The 14,900-nt window shown below is 48.6% G+C and overlaps 5 protein-coding genes across 5 annotated transcripts; 2 read left to right on the top strand and 3 right to left on the bottom strand.

The window, feature by feature from the left end:
- Positions 1–940: 940 nt before the first annotated feature.
- On the top strand, positions 941–1,837 carry ARB_02434 (uncharacterized protein; the record flags this gene model as incomplete). The annotated part of the gene is made up of 1 exon (XM_003011329.1): positions 941–1,837. One exon carries the CDS (start codon positions 941–943, stop codon positions 1,835–1,837), a length of 897 nt encoding a protein of 298 aa, XP_003011375.1.
- A 470-nt stretch (positions 1,838–2,307) lies between these two features.
- Positions 2,308–2,691, bottom strand: ARB_02433 (uncharacterized protein; the record flags this gene model as incomplete). The annotated part of the gene is made up of 1 exon (XM_003011328.1): positions 2,308–2,691. One exon carries the CDS (start codon positions 2,689–2,691, stop codon positions 2,308–2,310), a length of 384 nt encoding a protein of 127 aa, XP_003011374.1.
- Positions 2,692–4,719: 2,028 nt separating this feature from the next.
- Positions 4,720–7,352, bottom strand: ARB_02432 (uncharacterized protein; the record flags this gene model as incomplete). The annotated part of the gene is made up of 3 exons (XM_003011327.1): positions 4,720–4,794; positions 4,860–6,829; positions 7,010–7,352. The coding sequence occupies 3 exons, from the start codon at positions 7,350–7,352 to the stop codon at positions 4,720–4,722; spliced, it is 2,388 nt and encodes a 795-aa protein (XP_003011373.1).
- A 612-nt stretch (positions 7,353–7,964) lies between these two features.
- On the top strand, positions 7,965–11,907 carry ARB_02431 (uncharacterized protein; the record flags this gene model as incomplete). The annotated part of the gene is made up of 4 exons (XM_003011326.1): positions 7,965–8,078; positions 8,134–8,391; positions 8,461–8,539; positions 8,600–11,907. The coding sequence occupies 4 exons, from the start codon at positions 7,965–7,967 to the stop codon at positions 11,905–11,907; spliced, it is 3,759 nt and encodes a 1,252-aa protein (XP_003011372.1).
- A 281-nt stretch (positions 11,908–12,188) lies between these two features.
- On the bottom strand, positions 12,189–13,341 carry ARB_02430 (uncharacterized protein; the record flags this gene model as incomplete). The annotated part of the gene is made up of 4 exons (XM_003011325.1): positions 12,189–12,427; positions 12,483–12,620; positions 12,681–13,184; positions 13,314–13,341. The coding sequence occupies 4 exons, from the start codon at positions 13,339–13,341 to the stop codon at positions 12,189–12,191; spliced, it is 909 nt and encodes a 302-aa protein (XP_003011371.1).
- Positions 13,342–14,900: the final 1,559 nt, after the last annotated feature.

Genomic DNA, 14,900 nt, shown 5'->3' with positions numbered 1-14,900 from the left:
ATCAACGACTCTACAACATCGGCAGTTTGAAGATGAAAAGACCATTTGGACAGTTATTGATAATTCAGTGTGTATATATATATATATATACATATATATATAACACTAAGGTGGTTGGTGTCCTGAATGTATACCCAATGTATACCCTACGAAGTGGCAGATACCAATACCCCCCATACAAAGCTCATGCAAAATCAAATTCAGTATGACGCGAGCAGTCTGCTGTTAATAAGCCGACGTCAACGATAGAGCTATACGCGTCTCGCTGTTGCTTAAGCCACATCCTAATCTAATATACCATCAGAATTAACCAGTTGTAATAGTTTCCCGTTCAACTAGCTCTCTATTCCCTATGACGCTCCATAACGGATGCATCCGAACCACGGGCCACACTGCTCGCTCCCATGGTTCAGATATCAATATTTATGGTACTCAAATGGGAATTTGAAAGTTACTACTAAACTCGGCAACTTTGCTGACGTCTACGTGTTCTGACGTAGTGTGGTGTCATTGTCGTCACAGCTGTGGTTTTTGTCTATTTAAGCGCTTCACTCCGCGTGCCAATCCCTTTTTCCTTTTCCTTCTTCTTCGTCTTTTTCTCTATCTTTTTTCTATTGCGAGTGCGTTCTTTATACCACTAAGAGTTGCTGACTCCATCAGCTGCCATTAATTATTGCTTCTAGCGGGCAGGCGTTTTGGTGTCCATGAGTCGTCGCGCCTTCTTCACTTTATTCCAAACATTGCTTCCAGCTTCTTTTTTCCTCTATTTATTCTTGAAGACTCCCACTTCTTTAGCATCATATCCATCTCCTATACTACCCTTGGTCAAAGTATTCCTGTCATCAAAATGGCACAACCCTCAGCGAAAAGCCCAGCAGTGCCCACGGCTTCAGACGAGAGCCTGTCACCGTGTATCCTACCCGAACTTGGCAAACTAAGGATGTCCAAGGGGTTCTATCGGCAGAAGGAATATACTCTTACAATGCTTCCTCTGGATATCATCCTTTTGATTGCTGACCACTTGCACTCTGTCGATCGCACCATGCTCTGGCTGACGTGCAAAACCTTCCATGACTCGATACCCATGAAAGGTTACCATCCCATCGCCTGTCCTTCTGCGCGCGTCAGGGCCATGCGCCTGTTATACGACTCTCCTCTCCTCCCCTACTTTGGGCACAACAGCAAGTTCCTATGTATGACGAGAAGCAGACGGAATGTCAGAAAGGTTGTAGAAAAGTTTCAGAAGTGCAGCCTCTGCAACTTCTTCTCAAAAATGGGGAAAAACATACAGTGCCCGTTTCACCCACCAATTGACAAGGGCCTGTATTCGTTTCCCCATTTTCGATCACTAACTCATGAGGATCGGATAATGCGCAAAATGACGAGTAGCAGCTCTCTAACCCTGCAATCATACATCAAGGGTTGTCTACCGAGAGTGTTGGACAAGCTAGGGTCTTGCAGCATCAGTTGTGAAAAGGCCGGGTTTCCAGTATCATGGGACAAGGAGTTAGAGAACATGGAGAAGCGCTATAACTCTCAGATCCGTGACCGCCAACAAATGCTCGGTATCGGACGGAGTTCTCACCATCATGAACCCACCAAATGGAGGAATGAGAACTGGCGCATCAACTTCGCAGACTTCAATATCTGGGTCTTCTTCCTCTGCAATCACTGCATGAACATTTTGCCAAATAATTCACCGATGCGTGGCGCCTGTATCTTCTGCGGCTGCTCCGATTGTGGCATATCTAAGCCGAAGTTCCTTCGGGTTTGTGTGCCCGGAGAACGTCCACGCTTCATTATACTAGGCCAAATCGCTTTCTTCCCGCGGAAATAGACTGGGTTGGTGTGAGCATGTCCTGGAAATATTAGCAGGATCTTGGTGGAATGGACTGGCGTTTGGCGTCCTGGGTTGGGGTATATTTTTCCTTTACTCATGTACTCTCATGTTCTTACGTAGAGAATTTAAACATACCATTGACACATTCCTGCGCCATATTGGCAATTCTACTTCTCTAGTCAACTATGCTGTACTAATGGTCATGTTTACTTCCAATACTATTATATGAATTGTCTGTCATGTACAACAGGTGAATATATTTGCAAAGTAACGCTGTCATCAAAGGAATGTAAAAAATATAGCCATAACCACAATATATCTCATATGACCTCTTCGTCACATCAAATCGATCAATCATCCCACAAGTACATCCTCTCCATCTAAATTCCTAGCTGATCGCACAGTCCATCTTTCCTAACTCTTGTTGTCGAAGCGTCAAACGTGAGTTGTTTCGCTATAGAAGCAATTTAAACCTTGCATTGGTTGTAGAGAGGGACCTCAGAGCACAAAGCTGGTGGTGGCAGAGTCCAGTCGTTGCAGAGGGTGTTGCAAGCAGTGTTCTGTGGCACGAAAACGAGGAACTCGTAGTTCTTGAATGGCAGACGGAACTGCTTGGTGATGTCGTTGTTGTTAGGGCTCGCCTTGTAGCCAGCACGGCAGGCGCAGTGGAAGGTAGATCCGGTATTGATGCAAGAGGTGGTGATGTCACAGAAGTTCTTTCCAGAGACCGGGTTACAGGTACCGCAGACTGGAGGAGAGTTGCGGTTGGCAAGGCTCTGAGGGAGGGCGGCAGCCAAAAGGGAGGTGCTGGCCAACAGGAGGGAGGCAGTGGTGAAAAGGTTGAACTGCATCTTGATAGATTGATTTTTTTTAAACTGATTAAGTTGATCAATTTATTGCTTGATTGGACTTCTTGCTTCGATGTGTTTGTGCTGGAGTGCTGGATGATATTTCTCAGATATGGGGAGCTCGATGCTGCCTTTTATATCTTTCCATGAGCACTCTCTTGCTCAGCCCCATAAGCGATCCTAGGGAGGTAACCTGGGAGCTGTCTCACTTCAGCAGCCGGCATTTGCCCCATAGTCAATGCTACCTTGCGGGGCCCAAGGGAGGGTGGAAGATATCCGGCTAGCTTGGTAGGTTTTACTTCCCTGAGTGGCTGCATGGCGAGGCAATATCCCAAAGGTGCCTAATCCTTCCTCCTCCAAGAAGTTATGTAGGTCGTATAAACTAGCGTTTTGTGCCTCTGCAAAAAGAGAAGCACACCTAAATATGAACCACGTTCACTCCTGATACGGAAGTGATCTCGCATGGCGAGAGCTGGCAAAGGATGCAGCTGCAGAGGAACCACTCCTTCATAGGCCTGAGACCTAACAGCGGTAAACAGTCAGATTATCCATCGATGTTTTGGCAAAGCTATTATTAGTAACACTAGACAAACAGCATTAGCCAAGCTCACGAAGAGTCTAGTCAAGCCGTTGCCTTAAAGAAGAATGGTTGATAGGGTTTCCGGCTTGGAATTAGAATCGAAAGCTCTCGTCTTTCATCAACCGTGGTATCCTGCAAACCACCCTCAAACCAGAGTTTGGCTTGCTGAAGATCAGGCCCATTCTGATATCACCATCGAACGAATCTAGAAATTGGATAGATATGATCAACAAAGACCAAACCGTGTTATTCATCTTATTCTGGCATTTGGAGGGCATCTCGACCATGGATGAATGAAGAGGCTTAAAATCACTTGTCTTAGCCTCCATCTAGGCCAACATTCTCGCTGGGGTTGTGATACGTGAGAAATCCAGTTTCATCCCTAAAGCACAGTCGATGCCAGGGAGCATCCTTGCGCCCACATGGGTATTGAATATCTTTATCTGAGCGATCTAGAACCCCAAGCCTGTCAACTACAAGCGGTTCGCCATTGGTGCCAGCAAACGTTCAACAGCTTTGGATCTGGCTGCACTGCGCTGCGTAGGCGAGAGTCAAGTATACCGACAACGTCGTATAACATCCAGTCCGCTGTCTAGCTGGCTGTGTCACCATGGCCGGAGAGTTAGAATCATACGACTATAGCTTCGGTTTCTTCTTCTCAGCCATCATAGTCAGATATCTGAATGGTCACCGACCCGAGCGCTGCAAACGCCTTTTCTCGTTTGACCCAAATGCTAATGGCGAACCTGCCAGCTCGCCCGCTCCTCATTCGCTGAGTTTCGTATGGCAGAGCCCATAATGGCTGGGAAAACATATGGCGCTGAGACATCTCGCTTGCTCGAGCGTATTACCTGTCCGGCGAGGTGAAAAGAAAGTTGGGACGATGAAGTCATCGCAAGCGAAGAGTCGGGACTAGTTTGGCCTTAGCGTGCATCGACACTCCGGGGTAACCAACCCTGTTCCCAGCACTGCTCCCTGTTGTGATATATCCATGAGGTACGGAGTAGTGATAAGAACTGCGTTATGTTTCGGGTAGTGCTATGAATAGACAAAATGTTCAGCCCTCGCTAGGGGTCCAGCTTAGAAGCGTGTTGGGATGTTTAACTGCGATCAGCCTAGCGGCTTCTTTGGCTTCTTTGGCTCCGTGGAAGCTCGTATACGGAGTACGGGGAATGGGGAAACGAGTAGCCAGCATAGCATGCATGTAAGACATCGGTATTAGCTCGCGATGCAAGAAGCTGCTGTAGGATACTCCGTATTGGGTAGAGAAGGCCCTTGATCCCTGGACATCGCATTGTAGAGAATCATTATTCTTTACTGCTTCATCGGAAAGAAAGGAATTTAGTCAAGGACGCACTTGAGAAGCATTGAAAGCTAGGGCTCATTAGAGGACTAGATTTATCAAACCGTACGCTATTGTTTTGAAAATTCGTTATAATTATTATGAAATCCTACAAATCCATAGCATCGCCATCCCCAGCTTCAATGAAAACAAGCCGAGTGCCGTTTCCACTGACTTGCCAGACCTGTAGGAAGTATACAAGTTAATGAGGGTAACAAGCGAAAACCGGAGGATAAATGTTGCACTTACACTAAGTTCCGCATATTCATCAATTGCCTGGCTGAGTTGGTCATCTGTGAATCCTTTCGCAACCACTCGTTCCCGGATCCTCTTCATGCTGAGAGTTCCTTCATCTTCGTCACCGATAGCAGCCGCACCACTCTCCCTCATAGCGCAAATGAGGTTATAGATCTTGCTGGTAGGGCTGTGATCCATACCAGTTTGCGAGTCCTGGTGTAAGCTGGATTTACTAACTTCGATCAGTCGGAGGGCCTCATCGATATCCTCAGTGACAACACGCTCGCTGAATCGGAGTCGGGCCAGAGCCTGAGAAAGGCGAAGGACGCCCAGCAAGGTTCGCGGCGTAACGTGAGTGAATTGTTTTTTGCTTCCTTCTTCTTGCTTTTGCTGTTTGCGCATACGGACATATGCACCCACCATATATTCCGAGACACTCTTCGGTACCACGGGGCGGAATGTTCGCGCTTTAGCAATGTACTGTCGTACTTCAGCAGGAGTGAAGACTACTTCATCAGCACTGGTCTCAGGGTGTTTGTTGTGCATATGTACATAGGCAACATGGCTGGCAAGTTCTTCGTCAGCATCACGAGAGGGGGTGTCGAGCATGAGGAACAGAATATCAAAACGAGACAGAAGCGCGGCTGGGAGGTTGATGTTCTCAACAGGCGAGACTCGGGGATTATACCGTCCGTACAGCGGATTGGCAGCTGCAAGAATGGAGGTGCGAGCGTTGAGAGTGGTTGAGATTCCGGCTTTAGATATCGAGATCGTTTGTTGTTCCATAACTTCGTGGATAGCAGTTCTATCGCCGTCATCCATCTTGTCAAATTCATCGATGCAGCAAATACCGTTATCTGCGAGAACAAGGGCGCCGCCCTCAAGAACCATTTCATCTGTGACAGGGTCACGCATCACTGCCGCTGTCAGACCAACACCACTGCTTCCTCGTCCAGTGGTGTAAATTGCACGAGGAGCTACCTTGGTGATATATTTCAAAAGTTGGGATTTCGCAACTCCAGGGTCACCCATCAGGCAGATATTTATGTCACCACGAATCCGCATTCCGTCTCCCATTTCCTTTGTCACGCCACCGATTAGAAGAAGTAACAGGGCCTTCTTAACGTCGAGATGACCATAAATTTCCGGAGCTATCGAACGTGACAAGTACTCATACATGTTACCCGAACTCGCGTGTCTAGTAATCTTTCTCAGGGTTACTGGGTCCATGACAAGATGGTCGTAGGCCTTTTTATGTTGTGTAATATGTTGGGCTTCGAGATAGGTATCAGTAAGAAGACCGGCTTTGATGGCCCGGAAACCTGTGTAAGGGGTGGGAAGGAAAATTCCGGCAATATCAACATTGTCTCCTGGGCTCAACTGTCGGACCAGGCTACCCATCAGGTGTACTGTCAGTGTGCGAGGGATGTGTCCAATAGGTACTTGGTCTGCCATCTCCTGTATCTTGGCCTCCTGGAACGGGACAAACTTTGAGGCTCGCGTGGAAAGAAAAAGCTGGCCCTTGCTGTTGTTCTTTTTGCATTCTTCCGACAGACATTCCGTTAGTGGGAGAAACTGTTTGGTGGTGATCGGCTGAAATACTTCAGAGCCACAACGGTCACAGGTATATGCGTTGATCTTGACAGAGGGTTTGACATCGGAAACTCTAGTAGTGATGCCACGAACTGTGATTAATTTTCCAAGCTGTGCTCCACGAACATCTCTGACTGCAAAAGCCTTTGCTTTCGGGTTACTGCTTGATCCAGAGGGAGTGATCGGTTTGATGTTAAGTGTGTATCTCCTGGTAAGCTCTGGCGGGAATGTGGATGCCTGCACGTCGGCATCTGGGTCCGCTTCTAAATTCAGGTCCAGAGTTTCGTTCCGTCGTCCACGCTGAGCAACTATAATATCAATTACATCGTCTTTAAATCTAGAAGCATAAGTCAATATGAGCTCATGTGCCTCTAGCGCCATAAGGGTGTCTGTACTAACGTTACTTCTGAGCTTTCCTTGGGCATTATGTCATCAATTGCTTCCGAAATCACATCGATGTATCGCTTCGCATTATTCGTAATTCGTTCTGCAAGGTCTGAATATGGCCCTTCGGGTGCAGATTTCATGAACTGGTAAAGGCACATCGATTAGCCTTCCAACACTCAAACGACGGGTATAAACGCCATCTCCGGGGGCTGACTGTACTTTATCCAAGTCGTCCAACTCTATGACGAGGTGATTCTTCGTTCTGTCAGCAATTTCTTGCAATAGCGCCATATATTTAAGCTTCGGTTCACGTCGCTCTCTCGTCGTTTGCCCATTCTCTTCACCGTCCTCGTCCATTTCATCCAGGGCGTCAAGATCATCTTCATCAATGTTGAGACCTGAAATCGCTTCTGTCGCAGATGCTTCCGAGGCGGACTGGCTGGACTTGAAGTTTTGAAGAAACTCTTTGAGCACATTCTTTTCCTCCTCGTAGTTGATCTGGAGGCGGAGGGGGAAGAGCGCCATTTTCGCACGCGTTCAGGACAGCTGTCTATAGGGAAGTTCGCGCAGGGATACCGAAGGGGAGAGTGCAGTCAAAGTAAAACAAGCCAAATTCCCGTCCAGTCGTAATGAGAGTGCGCTGCCAATTGCTGGACTGGCTGCAACCTTCAAGCGACGACTTTGCGACTTTGCGGTTTTTGATGCTTGAAATCGCGAAGTTCGAAACTCAAACAAACTCAAAGTTAAGCGCGCGGGAACGCGAGCCAGAAACGCGACGCGTTAATATATCCAAACCAGGCTTAGCGTCGCTGACAAACAAGCCAATGACTCAGCCGGCGTGGATAAACGCTCGGTCCGAAGCGTCGGCTTGTCGGAGTCGGAAAATCTATTTTTGCTCGGGATCACGGGTTTCCCGCGTGCTCAGAAAGTAAAAAAGAAAGCTGGAGAAAGCCGCAAAAGCTCGCCGTCGCGCCAAAAGACAGCAAATACGCGGGCTGACAGACTGGCAGACGAAGGGAGAAGGATGCATTGCGGTCTCTGGCCTGTTTGATGATACCAACTTCGTGCGCAGTCCGTTAACTGGCCTAGGTTGTCTCGTTCTTTTGCGTTGTTTCCTCTAGTTTCCTATATACAGTTATGGCTCCCAGCAAGAGGACCCCAACTTTGGCGGAGGTTGCCCTGGTACCCCTGAAGAGCTGCCTGGTCAACCTGCCCTCGCCGCTGGTTTCGCTGCTTGTCAATGCAAATACCGTAAGTAAAATGGAATTCTACGACTTGCGACGGATCGCTAATTGCTGTGAATTAGCCTGCGCAAAACGTTATCGTCGAGCTACAGCACCGTGGGAAACCTACATCCGCCTCCGATCCTGGGAAGAATGGACAGCCAGTGCAGAGGTCAACGCATGTTGGTTGGACGGGTATGCCTAGCAAGAGGAAACTGGCACCAGTTGTGACACGGGACGGTATCAATGGCACAAGGGGCCAGCCAAAGGACCAGGATGTGGCCGTGTTGGAAATCGATTCAACCTTTGGAAGGGTACTGGGCTTGAGTGACGGACAAAAGGTATACAGATATCCCGTGTTCCCTTTCACTGTTGGTGATATAAGGGTTTCCATTGACGTCAATCTTTAGGTTGGTGTGCTTCTACACTTGGATCCGCCGATTGCCCATACAGTCAACATCGAACCATTGACTCCAGCGGACTGGGAGAGTATGTAATTTAGAATGTGGAATATGTGGGTATATTAAACTGACCATTCTTGTCCACCAGTCATCGAATTACATGCCAACTTCCTGGAACTCAATCTCCTTTCTCAAATCAGGGCGCTTCCCAACCCTGCTTATACACTCTCTGCCGGACAAGCAGAGCACACGCATCCGCTCACTTTACACCTGTCACCTACTTCCACCGCGAATATAACCGTCACATCGCTGACTCCACCAGCTCCGTCATCATCTCCTTTTGCAAAAATTTCACCCGATGCAGAAGTCATTGTTGCACCCAAGGTCCGCCCGAAAACTGGAAGGTCATCTCAGAGTGGAAATCGGAGTACTGCCAGCACCGGCCGCAGAAGCCAGGGAGCAAGAAGTGTCAGCAGCGTTCAGAGACCCCGAAGTAGTCAGTCAGAGTCGTCATCACGAGGCGCACTTTTCTTGCGGGCAGTAGACCGGAAAGCCGCCGTCAGCTGGTTTGACGAGGATGCCGAGGCAGAGAAGGATGAAGGGCTAAAGGTGTGGATTGACCGCGATGTTTTGTCAAAGAACGAGCTACGAGGGGTTTCCTGGGCTTGTGTGTCAATTGTACGACCAGCTGCACTACAGGCACCCGTTGATCCACAGCAACAGGCTCAGCAGAAGGAGCTGATTTCGCCTGAAGCTGGAAGCATCTCACGGAAACTTGTGGCCAGACTTCTCCCTTGGGATGAGAGCCCTGATACCGAGCATATCGCTTTGTCTTCGCTCTTATGCTCTGCCTTAGAGTTTGACGGCATGGTCGGCGGCATCGTCCGCGTAGAGGCTGCTCCACCTCCAATTCAGAAATCAGCAGTGAAAACGCTCAAACTGTTTCCCTTTGGCACAGATTTATCTAAAAAGAAAGAGAGCTTCAGGTTCGGTGGCGATTCAGCCAGCGCTCGGGATGCCTTTGTTGAACGTTTGAAGATGGTATACGGGAGTCCCGGGTCTGATAAGGGCATTTTGAGCGGCCCAATTACAGACGGAATGTTCCTCCCAAAGCTAGACGATCAAATGAGAACGCTAGATTTTGATGGGGGGATGGTCAAGTTTGACCCTCCAGTAGATGGAAACTCGGCCGATGCTAAACCAGCGTTTGGCTGGATGCTTGGATCCGAAGGCAAAATCGCCATTGAAGTGCAGGCAGCAATACCCAAGCCGCCAGACCTCTCATTCCAACCTATACCAGCAGACGAAGTTTTGCCTACTGAGATCCCCAAGCTAGTAGGTATCAAACCTGTTATTACAAACTGCATGTCAAACCTCACTCGGTCTTCATCGATTCTTCTCACTGGTGGACTTGGATCCGGCAAGACATCTCTTGCCTATCTACTTGCTCACCAATTGCGAGAAGATTACTTGTTTAATGTTACATACTTCCCCTGTCGAAAGCTGCTCAATGATGAGACCCGCATCTCCTCAATCAAAGACACCTTGCGGCGGCTTTTCCTTTCTGCTTCTTGGTGTGCGAGACTTGGTGGGAACTCGGTTGTCATATTAGACGATCTGGACAAACTATGCCCTGTCGAGACGGAACTCCAAGTCGGCGGCGAGAACGGCAGAAGCCGCCAAATCAGTGAGATTGTCTGCTCTACTGTCCGGGAATTCTGCTCTGCTTCTTCGCCAGTGGTGTTGCTGGCAACTGCACAGGCGAAAGAATCCTTAAACAACGTTATAATCGGAGGCCATGTTGTTCGAGAAATCATCAGCTTAAAGTCGCCCAACAAAGACGGGCGAAGATTGATTCTAGAACAGCTGACGAAGGAGGATAAAACCTCTAGCTTACAGGGAGAAGTGAACGGCCATGCTCGCAACCCTAGCTCTTCATCCCAGGATTCCTGGCTCAACCCATCAAATCCTACATCACGGCCAGGGTCGTCTGATCATTCTGATGGGTTCGTTTTGAGCAGAGACCTTGATTTTCTTGACCTAGCAGGCAAAACAGACGGCTATATGCCTGGTGATTTAGTACTACTGGTATCCCGCGCCAGGAATGAGGCATTGATAAACGCAGTTCAAGATACTACATCCTCTTCAAGCGTCATCACTCTGGGTACAGAGGACTTTGACCGAGCATTGAAAGGATTCACTCCTGCGTCTCTTAGAAATGTTACTCTTACCTCCTCTTCGACCACTTTCTCAGCAATCGGTGGCTTGCATAGCACAAGAAACACCCTGCTTGAGACCCTACAATACCCCACAAAGTATGCCCCAATTTTCTCCCAATGCCCACTCCGACTCCGTTCTGGACTTTTACTTTACGGGTTCCCTGGATGTGGTAAAACGCTGCTTGCCAGTGCCGTTGCAGGAGAATGCGGCCTCAATTTTATCAGTGTGAAGGGCCCTGAGATCCTTAACAAGTATATCGGCGCCAGTGAAAAGAGCGTGCGTGATCTTTTCGAGAGAGCCGAAGCTGCACGGCCTTGCATTCTCTTCTTTGACGAGTTTGACAGTATTGCACCGAAGCGTGGTCATGATTCCACTGGTGTGACAGATAGAGTCGTCAATCAGCTCTTGACACAGATGGACGGTGCCGAGGGCCTGTCAGGGGTGTATGTTCTGGCAGCGACCTCTCGACCAGACTTGATTGACCCTGCCTTGCTACGGCCTGGTCGTCTTGATAAGTCCTTGTTATGCGATATGCCCAACCACGCCGACCGCGTTGATATCATCCAAGCTCTGAGTGGAAAGCTAAAGCTCAGTGACGATGTGATGTCTCGGTTGTATGAAATTGCAGGCCGGACAGAAGGATATTCTGGTGCCGACCTTCAGGCCGTTGTATATAACGCCCACCTCGAAGCTATCCATGACGCTCTTGGAGACCGAACACCAGCTCCAGAAACAACCAAGTCCTCCAAGAAATCAAAATCATCTTCATCCGCCGAAAACAGTGAAACGTCCTCGAAATCCTCTCAAGCCAATAGACCCTTCATTCAATTCCTATACGATTCGAAAGAACATACTCTCGCCACTACCTCCAAGGGCGTGAGAAATACCGCTCTAGATCCGCCGGCTGTCATTGCAGCTAAAATTGAAGAACTTAAGAAAGCCCGTCAACGCCAAAAGCAGGCACAACGCAATCCTATATCGGACCCAGCGTCAAAGATCGATGCGAATAATGCTTCTGGCGATGCGGGACTAGACGATGATGATAAGGACTCAGATGAGATCAGCATTGAATGGACACATATTGAGCGGTCGCTTGCCACCACTCGCTGCTCCATTAGTGCAGTAGAAAGGAAGAGGTTAGAAAGTATATATCGCGAGTTCATCGTGGGCAGAAATGGGGAGATGCCTACTGGTGAAGGCGCAAGAGACGTCGGAGGCCGAACGACATTGATGTAATTTTATATATGAATATACCATTTTATTGTCTATTCCCCTTGTCTACTTAATATTTTTTGATAATCTTGTGTTTGATGAAATGCAAACTGTATTCTTGTATAGTCATTGACTAACGGTTTCCCTAGGGAGCAATTGTTGGAAGCTAAGGCAAATTCTACAGTTATTTCATATCAGAATCCCTCGGGATCCGAAAGAAACAGACAAGAAGCATATGCTAATAGAACAACAAGCAGTAAAGGTTGTCATAAACTAGTTCATTAAAGACTAAGGATGGAAGTATCTCAGGGGGTCGTTCTCGAATTTGCGATTCCTATAACAAGGATATCAGTCGCACCAACAGCCGATAGGTCGTCCATGACGGTAGCAATCTGCTTCTTTTCTACCATGGCGCTGACGGCAACCCAGCCCTCCTCTTCCAGGGCAGTAATGGTAGGAGCCCGTTTTCCAGGCGTTATGGCACACGCATTGGACAAGATGTTACGAGGAATGTTATACTGGCAAAGCACATATTTCTTGGCAGCTAGAGGGACTGTTAGTATGGACTGTTGAGTTTAGTAGATTCTAAACAAACTTACTGATAACACCACGTATTCTTGGAACTATGAGGTCGACTAGAGGGTTGGTGGTCTTTCGGGACTTGACAAGGACGGCATTAGTGCAGAGCACTGTATCGATAGCCTGAAGTCCAGCAGCTTTCATCGTCTCGCCAGATTCTATAGTTGCAAGTTAGATAGATGAGCAATATGGGGTTAGAACAGTGAACGAAAACATACCGACAAGATCAACAATGCCATCAGCTACTCCCAGAGCACAAGCAGCCTCCACACTGCCGCCGACATACTTGATCTTAGTCTGTATATCCCAGCTTCCGTCCGCTTTCCTAGTCGCACCCTCCAATTTGGCAAAGTAGGACTCTGCAAGGCCCGTGAAGCTAGTAACGACATTCTTTCCAATGAGTTCCCTAGGGTCAGTTATGGGGCCTTTCTCTGGAACTTGGACCTGTAGCTTGCATCCGCCAAAGCCAAGGTCCAGTATCTCCTCCACCCCGGACTGCTCGCCTGGTGGCCGACGGATATCATGCTCGGCCACTTGGTCTTGCCCAGTAATGCCTAGATCGACACGACCTTCACCGACGAAGGTGGGTATATCAGCTGCCGGCAAAAAGATAAGGGCCACCGGAAGGTTCTTGACAAGAGCTATATCCAAACGGTGCTCTCTGCGGAATTGAATATCTGATCCGTCCAGCAGATCGATTGTAGCCTGCTGCAGACGGCCCTCTACAGTGAGTATATCGTGTTAATTGTAGCTGTCCTTGTGTTTCCATAGGGCGGGGAGGGGGCTGGACTTGCTCTTGGGCACTGCGAACAGCAGCCGGCCTTCTAGACTTTGTTCCCGGGTCAGCGCACCCGTCTGCCAATTTGTAGGGCCATTCATCGTATAGCAACTAGTAATAGGAATAGCTCACTGGTTTACCAAATCCATTTCCAACAGAGTCTTGAGAGAGACGAGCGTAGCAGAGAGGGGTGTGAGTCAACGGTGCACAGCTGGCGGCTGATATAACTTCACCGAGCAAACCCCCCAGGATGCGGAGAAGCAGCAGTAAACGAAACGATATGTAGTACAGGGCCCCGGCTCCCTTGGTTAACTGTTCAATATCTGAATAATGTGCAGTTTAGTTTTAAAGTCGCAAAATGAGTCTTTTTGCAATGGTGATATATAGCTTGTCTGCTAGTTCGGGCCAATCGCGAGCCCGGGAAGAAGTTCGGATCGTCTCTGATAAGGACTTCTGGAGCACCAATGACATGTGGACTGGAGACTCCCTCTTAGCTAGCAGTTAAAGGACTCTCCTTTTGACAGGAAAGCTTCTCTGCGCCACTTAACTAACTAACCAACTTAGTTGATTTTACTCTTTGATTGCATTATTACGGATGCTCCGCTGGTTGTGGGTGAGGGTGTAGTAGAGGCTGGCTATATTGCGCCAGATATAAGGTAATATAATATCGTTTATTCAAACGCTGATAGATAAGTTGATGCAGGCATACGAGTCCTTCCCTGCCAATGGGAAGTTATTTCAGACAGAGTGCCCTTGACCATGGGCAATGATAACGATGCGCCTGGGGAAGTACCGCTCTCGATGTACACCACCATGACGGCCTTGAAAACAGCCGTCGAGCATCTATGTTAGTCAAGACGCATGCCCCGGATCCTTCCCGGGCCCCGGTTAGCTTTAAAATAAGTGCATGGGTTATTTCAGGCAGTCTGCATTGATTTCACTGATGGCTGGCTGTAAACATGGTAGACTTATTTCCATGGCTAGAAGTGATTACCCTGCCGGTCTTCTTAGGAGTTAGAACTTCTCAGGCCTGTATATTACGGACACAGAGGCCTTAACAAGTGCCGTAGGCAGTCCTAGCAGCGCCGTTAGCCGTGATTCAGTAAGGGAGCAAGGTATGGTTATCGGACGTCCTACGAAGTACGGTTAGTCCAGATCTAACTTACCGTCCGTCGCAACCGGTCACTCCTATCATGGATAATTTTCCATCTCGCCGGCTGCCTCAGGTAACAGCTGGTAGCAGGATCTTCCTCAGACAACGCATCTTAACTCCAAACATCACCAGCAACCACTTCGTCCTTCATCTCCATCGTCGGCTTCATCTTCTTGTTGCTGTCGAGAAGCTCAACGTCGACCTTCCCTTTTGAAGGTCTGGCTTAGGGCTTAGGGCTAATGTCCGTATCAGGCTAGCGTGGTTTCCCGGGTAAACCTTCCGCCGACGCTCACCGCCAAGCCCGATCTGGCGGGCCGCGGGTCGGCAGAAACTGCTTCCCACAAACAACCAAAAATTTCGAGCTTTTTTTGTGTTATCGCGAACTTCGACCTGCTTCAACTTCGACCACCTCGAACCACCGCAGCAACGAAGCCAACGTCCTCCAGCTCTCCCTCCATCATCTCTCCATCCGCAATCGCCCAACATGGATGCTGGCAAAGTTCCCGC

This window comes from Trichophyton benhamiae (genome assembly GCF_000151125.1).
Source record: "Trichophyton benhamiae CBS 112371 chromosome Unknown contig00294.0, whole genome shotgun sequence".
In the NCBI taxonomy this organism is placed as follows: Eukaryota; Fungi; Ascomycota; class Eurotiomycetes; order Onygenales; family Arthrodermataceae; genus Trichophyton; species Trichophyton benhamiae.
The sequence above is the reverse complement of the archived record's forward strand: the minus strand, read 5'-3'. Positions and strand labels throughout refer to the sequence as shown.